This window comes from Neodiprion lecontei, chromosome 7, assembly GCF_021901455.1.
Source record: "Neodiprion lecontei isolate iyNeoLeco1 chromosome 7, iyNeoLeco1.1, whole genome shotgun sequence".
Taxonomy (NCBI): Eukaryota; Metazoa; Arthropoda; class Insecta; order Hymenoptera; family Diprionidae; genus Neodiprion; species Neodiprion lecontei.
Genome location: NC_060266.1, coordinates 19,543,776 through 19,550,956, shown reverse-complemented (window position 1 = coordinate 19,550,956; position 7,181 = coordinate 19,543,776). Strand labels below are relative to the sequence as shown.

Below are 7,181 nucleotides of genomic sequence, written 5' to 3'. Positions count from 1 at the left end.
AGTCGCATATAAATGTGACTGTTTAAAATAATTCTCAGTGAGTCGTGCCAAACTTGTGATGCGTAAAATCTTCCGCAGTTTTCATAAAGAATTTACCATCACTTACAACCGTTACTTACGTAGATTAGAAAGAATAATTGAACAGAAGGAATAAGATTCAGGTTACAGAAATATGAGACCATGTGATTCAATTTCTGATCACCAATCTGACCTGATATTGTTTGTTTTTGAAACAGATCGTTGGTTAAAGATTGTTTACGACGGTTACCCTAATGAAGTATTGTGTGTCTCATTAAGTTGCGTGTTAAACAGCTCCGCCGATAAAGAAGCTCCTGGACCGCTAACACAGCATCTTAGGTCCCCAGACTTATTTACCAGTAGAGTCCTGGTCACGTAAATTTGCTCAAGGGTAGCCAATCTTTTAATTCTTTCGTCATCCGTTCACACTCATCAATGAACAGGTTTTCTATCCACTGCTTTCGAAATCCGGAAACCACGCATGAAGTTGTTCGATCTTTGACGCTTCCGAGCCTCGATAGTCGTTAGTCGAAAATCGATATTCGAGAGTCGATAGTGGAGAACCCGGTTTCCGCGCCAGCAAACGTTTTGGTTCACGTGTACGGCGTGTGCCTAAAATAACCAAAAGTACACGCGATACCGAGCACAGTAAGGATCGTGCTTTTGATTCTACATACTGTAAAACAATATGGGTAAGCCAGGTAAGCGATAGCCCCATCATCCATTTTTTCACATTCAAGTTTTCCTCTAAACGCACATAATTACGAAGATGCGAAGCACCTCGTCTCGCGGCATCTCGCACGCGTCCTGGGGGTATCCTTTAACCGCGTTGGAAAACACGTTAATTTTCTACAACTGATGTTGTGACATTTTTTTCATCACTTTACTTCCGTCTCCCTCCCACTTCAATCAGTTAGTTATCAGCAAAGTTCCTGAGAACAAAAGTGATCAAGAACTCTTAAACCTTTTCTAAGCTTTCACGTACTTCCAGGATTTTCTCCAGGCGGTGGAGGCGGTGGAGGTGGCGGATTCCGGGGTGGCCGAGGAGGCGGTGGTTTTCGAGGGGGACGAGGAGGTGGCGGAGGACGAGGAGGCTTCGGTGATCGAGGAGGTGGTCGAGGCAGAGGTGGCGGAGGTTTTGGTGGTCGAGGAGGTGGCGGAACCCCGAGAGGACGAGGGGGTGGTCGGGGAGGTGGCCGAGGCCGCGGGGGTGGTGGCTTCAAGGGCGGGAAAACTGTGGTGATTGAGCCACATCGTCACGAAGGAGTCTTCATAGCCAGAGGAAAAGAAGACGCATTAGTCACATTGAACCTTGTTCCAGGTTCGGAGGTTTACGGTGAAAAAAGAATTAGTGTTGAGGTGAGAACTGTTTGAGAACCGCAGTAAAATGCAATACAATACGTATAAATATTATATCGTTGATCTGAATTTGTCCAGATTTAAATTCAAATGTGTACATCTGATGTGGTTTTTTTTCGTAACTGCACAGTAAAGAAAAATTGGAAAACTCTTGCAGAAGTTTTTAAATGTATAATAGAATGCATACATTAGAGCCAGATAAGTTAATAGTTGCTTACTTGGTGTCGAAGTTATGCAAGAAAAAATATTGCACGAATTATTAATATCTGTAGGATACCAAATTCCTATTGAAAATGGTTGGTGCAGATAATCGAGTTTCTATCTTCCAATTTTAAGCGGTGTTCTTGTAAACTGTTTAGATTAATTCGATGAACCTTGAGTAAAACTTTTCTACTTTTGAATTATGTTTCGTATCTCAGTATTCGGTTTTAAATAGATGAAGAATCATGAAAAAGTATGCTTGATTTCAGGCTGACAATTCAGAAAAAGTTGAATACAGAGTGTGGAATCCGTTCAGATCCAAATTGGCTGCTGCAATTCTTGGAGGAGTTGATCAAATTCACATGCCACCAGGCAGCAAGGTTTTGTACCTAGGAGCTGCATCTGGAACGACGGTGTCACATGTGGCAGATGTCGTTGGACCGGTAAATAATGAATTGAAAATAATTTTAATCCGTGACCTGCAACACGCATACATTAGAGCCAAGTTTGTTCATATTCACTTACTTGGTGTCGAAGTCATGCAATAGAAATATAAACTTGCCTATCTGATATTCTATAAAGTATAATACTTCTATTGAACAACAGGCAAGTGTACAATAGTCTTTGAATGAGCTTTCATTAGGATTTGGTATATTGAAAAGTATGTCTATCAAGCTTGAATTACATATTGTTTATTACAATAAATTAATAGTATTGTCATTGGCAATAGCGTCAATTTTCGTTATTCATTTTGCTCATGTTTTGTGATTTACTTGAGACAGTATTCTTGGATAGTTGATCCGCTTTGCCATGTATGAAGTTTTTCTTCCAACAAAATGGCAATATTCGAAGTTGAAGATTGATTTTTGGTCTAAAATTTACTATCTTGTTTTGTAATTATCAAAGAAAAGTGACAACTTGAAAAAATAGGATCATGGAAAAGAAAACAAATTATCTAAGAATACTGTCTCCAAATTTGGAGTAAATTGGTTAAGCAGTTGTTGAGATATGAATACTGTAAAACATCTCAACGAGCAAAACTATTGACACTATTGACAACAACAATGCTTTCTAATAATTCTTTCTAATTAGAAAAAAAAAATTAATTTAGCACTATCTACATACTTTTAAATGAAACAAACCTCATTCGAATTAAATAATTAGTTGTTGAGATATTAATTCCCAAAATTCACGTACTCTCTTAGCTGCTTGCTCCGATAACATACTTCCCTGATTTATTAACAATGTTTACTGTTTTGCATTTAGGAAGGACTCGTGTATGCTGTAGAATTCTCGCACAGATCAGGTAGAGATCTGATAAACGTGGCAAAGAAACGGACCAACATCATTCCAATAATCGAGGATGCTCGACACCCGCACAAATACAGAATGTTAGTTGGTATGGTGGATACAATCTTCGCAGACGTTGCGCAACCTGATCAGGCGCGAATTGTTGCTCTCAACGCGCAATATTTCCTCAAAAATGGTGGCCACTTCGTTATCTCCATCAAGGTAAAATAAACAAAATAAAATAAATAACCAGTATGACATATAATATGTATTACATATTTGATCCTCCAATTGCTGACAGTTTAATAATCATATTCTTGTCCTCACATCAGGCAAGCTGCATCGATTCCACAGCGCAACCAGAGGCAGTATTCGCAGCAGAAGTGAAGAAATTAGTTGCAGACAAACTGAAACCGCAAGAACAAATCACACTAGAACCCTACGAAAGAGATCACGCTGTAGTAGTCGGAGTGTTTAGACCACCGGCCAAGAAGGCTGCGTAATAGAGTATAAATTTGGCTTAAATCACGTCAAACTGTAACCGAAACTATGTTTCTTCTTCATAAGCTAGTGATACGGTTGACCGCTGCCTTGGGATCCAAAAGACTGTAACGACTTTGAATCAGCCAAGAGCAACCCAATCACTGGATCCATATTCACGTTCTAATTACGAACAGCAACCATACTGCAAATTCTGTAACAAATATTACCAGCTGTCTCGTAGTTTTCATCGGTACAAATCGTCGGCGAAGAGTCGTATCTGTTTATTGATATTAAGCGCTTGTGAATTCCGTAACAGGTTTGTTAAACTTGCTAATCGACGTAAAGATGTGCATTTAAGTATACAAGCAAGTGTGCTCTTGCACGCTCGCATCGCTACAGACGATTTTTCTGGCCGTAAAGAGACCTCAATTTCAATACTTTCAAGCTGTAAATAATGGTCGTTTATGTTTGCATCTAATAAAGCTTGAAAACTTGCAAACCTGTATGTATTATTTCATTCTCGAATGCGTGATAAAAATTAGTTTGAAAATATAGAACCGATATTCATGAAGAGAAGAATTTTATATTATAATATACTAGTTTTTATACAAAAAACAAAAATATTAATGAATCGCGGCAACTTAACGACATGTTTGTAGAATGTGTAAACTATTATGAATTTAATAAATCCGAAATCGAAAAATTAATAGTCACATTTTCTATTTGGAAGACGACTGCAAAGTAAACTAAGTATTCTACTGTCTAAAAATCAAGTTCCCTGAATATATTTAGAACAAAGCACTAGAGATCAGACTAAAACGAAAAAACAACGAAGCAGTAATTAACAAATAATAAACGGAAACAGCATTTAGCAATTACGATATGCAATGAGGCAAAATTACTTGTAGGAAATTTTCAGGTATAACCGTGATGTACGGAAATGCGTTGTGATTATTTTTTGCCATGTATACGCACGAAATTTTCGCTACGCTAATATTTAATCCGAGAAGTAAATAAAAATGCTTTCGATAATTCACTCAATGAAAATATTATGTCTGATCTGACTGAACCACCAAAACGCGATTCGTTCGCTTTTATCAACAATAAAATATCAGGTATCTGCTATTAATATTGTGACAAATAATGTTGTGCTCGAATTCATTGGTACAGAGCAACTAAACTCATCACAAGTGAATCATCACAGAAACTATGGCCACTAAGAAAAAGCCGCCGATTCGGGTGGCGAATAATACTCAAAAGCGAATGACTCAGAGAGCGGATGGTCAGATACACTCGAGTACGCGTAAATCTCTAAACGAGGTTCCAGAAAACAGTTCAATCCCTTGTGAAGATAAAAATATTACCGATCACAATGACCTCAGTAGCCAGGATGATCAAGCAAACACCGCAAGTACCTTGAACAGTCTTCGAGCCGAAATTGACAGCGAGTTAAATACAGCGTATTTGAGCGCTGGTACTTTTCGGGGTAAAGACGTCTCTTCAAACAAGATGGGTGTGGGTAATGGAACGATGTGCTTCTGTGCTCCACAATCGAGCGGATCGCCTGGGTAAATTGATAGAATAAAGCATCAAGTTGAATGTAACGTCTATTTCTGTGCAGGCAAAAAAAGGCGGACGAAATGATTGACTATACAATGAAAAATTTAAACGAAGCTGGAAAGGCGCTGACAAATTTGGGAGAGAATTTTGAACAAGATTTAAAATTGATGTTCATGGATATAATGGGGAGAGTTCAACACTGGGTAAGCGTTGTCGAAAATCGTATCTGTGCTGCTAGCGCCGATCTCGAATTACTTAGAAAAGATTCTATCGCTGGAGTGTCCGACCTAACAGAAAAGGAGCTCGAACTTGTCGTATTGCGAAAAAAGTTAGCAGAAGCGGAGGCATCACTTGCCGCACAAGAGAAGGAACTCGAAGTAACTGGGAAAGCGCCAGCGAATCCAGTAATAATCTTATGAAAAATAAGATCTTAATAAATCCATTGTGAAAAACGCACTCCTTGTCGCCACAGGTGGCGGAGCAAGAAAAAACTACCACAACAGCGCAATCAGATCCTGGGAATGATAACGCAATGGTTGATGGAAATATTTTGAAAACTAGAACTCTCATTACCTTAGTCGATACAGCATCCCAATTTGTCGAGGATGGAGAAAAAGAAAAAGCTGATAGAGAAGCTGAGGTATAACGACGAGCGATATTGAGAGCATGACTAACTGTTGCTTTTCTAGCTGGAAGAAGAGTTGGCTCAACTTCGCGAGGAAAACGAACGGCTCCTTGAAGAACGGATGGAGTATGAGAACAGCGTCCAGTGCGCGCTGCTTAGAGGAGTCTCGTCGCTGAACATTGAAGGATTCAAGGTGTTGCGCTGTCCGCCAATCCCATGTTGCACCCCTTGTGCACATATCCCACCATGTTCTATTTCTCAGTTAGTTGAATCAGTGGACTCGATCAGTAACTGGTCCATGCCTCATCAATTGTCTTTGGTGTTTTAGAGAGCCAACTGTTGTTTCCTGCCATCCGAGAAATCCTGCCAAAAGGCTTGATGCCGTCCCACAGCCAGCCCAAAGAGGTTCAAAGACTGTGCCAAGAACCAAAAAAACTGATAAGACTAGAATCAGAAATGGTCCGGGGACAAACATCTGCTCCCAGCAACACTCTGAGCATTTACTAAACTGCAACGGAGACGACAAGAGGTCTTGCAAAAATGGCGTGATTCTTTTGCTGCATCATGGTGACGCTGCGAATTTATGCCAACCCTGCATGAAGCCTCAGCCTGAGACTTATGGTGCAATAGATTGGAGAACTGATTGCAGTAGCATGATCTTGAGAACAAAGCAATAATCGATTATTTTTCTCATTACGCAGCAAAACTTGTAGCAGTTCTGTCAGAATTGATAATAATCATTGCGCAATATTCTTTGATACTTACATTTATAATACTTGTGTATGTGTTGACAGGGTCTACGAGTAATAGGGATAACGTGTGTGTCGGTGGAAAATGTAGGAAACTAGCCGCTGGCCAGAGGGACAGAGTTTCAAGTCCCAGAAGATCTTCTGGGTCGCGTCCAGAATCACACAATATCTACTTTCGAAGCAGAGATGGTAGTTATATATATCTGCTAAACGTAAAGACGCGTATAAAGACTTCGTCGACACTAATTGTTTAATTTTTAGGAAACCAGAGAGAATAGTACAGCAAAGTGGAATGCTGTGACAACTAAACGATGGGGCCCTTTTGATACCAATCACTGTAACAGAGGAGACTGATAATTATATTGTCATGCGACACTTTTTCTGGTACATAAAAAATCACTATACACGGTTTCCTTATTATTGTTGCAACGCGTCACTGCAATGGAACTGTTTTTATAAAGAACAATAAGGAATTACATACTTAATTTTTCAATTGTTTGTTATATAAAATATAAACAGATTAAAGTACGGATCGAAAGATTGTGAAGGAACGTACTTAACAATTGTATATAAAAATGAGACGTTTGTTTTTGAAATATAAATTGAACTTTATATAATATAATATCATAAAATATCATAAATGTCAAATTTCATCATGTGTATAGATAACTTTTTAAAACATTATTACTATTATTATTATTCTTTACAAGTAAAATCTGGTCCTGCATAACAGTACATAATATAGGTATGTAGTCTTTAAAAATTTCTCATAAATTTAACGTCCAATTGTAAACATGTGATTTTCATTTTGTTTCGTAGATAGGCTTATATTTGCACTTTATACTCATCATTCTTTTTTAGTGTGCTTTGCTTGATATCGGTGTTAAATTAAACAG

At 38.6% G+C, this 7,181-nt stretch overlaps 1 protein-coding gene across 2 annotated transcripts; it reads left to right on the top strand.

The window, feature by feature from the left end:
* The first annotated feature begins 571 nt into the window (after positions 1-571).
* On the top strand, positions 572-3,850 carry LOC107219083 (rRNA 2'-O-methyltransferase fibrillarin). 2 transcript variants are annotated; one of them, XM_046744716.1, is made up of 5 exons: positions 572-710; positions 1,010-1,377; positions 1,848-2,021; positions 2,845-3,090; positions 3,201-3,850. In XM_046744716.1, the coding sequence occupies exons 1-5, from the start codon at positions 707-709 to the stop codon at positions 3,369-3,371; spliced, it is 963 nt and encodes a 320-aa protein (XP_046600672.1). In that variant the 5' UTR covers positions 572-706; the 3' UTR covers positions 3,372-3,850. The 2 variants fall into 2 exon arrangements, with proteins under 2 accessions (XP_046600672.1, XP_015512654.2); XM_015657168.2 differs by having other exon boundaries at positions 572-719.
* The last annotated feature ends 3,331 nt before the right edge of the window (positions 3,851-7,181 follow it).

Bases quoted from the DNA above. Each gene is read 5' to 3' on its own strand.
- LOC107219083 (XM_015657168.2), top strand. The intron at 1,378-1,847 runs GTGAGAACTGTT...GCTTGATTTCAG, and splicing joins AAAAAAGAATTAGTGTTGAG to GCTGACAATTCAGAAAAAGT. The intron at 3,091-3,200 runs GTAAAATAAACA...TCCTCACATCAG, and splicing joins ACTTCGTTATCTCCATCAAG to GCAAGCTGCATCGATTCCAC.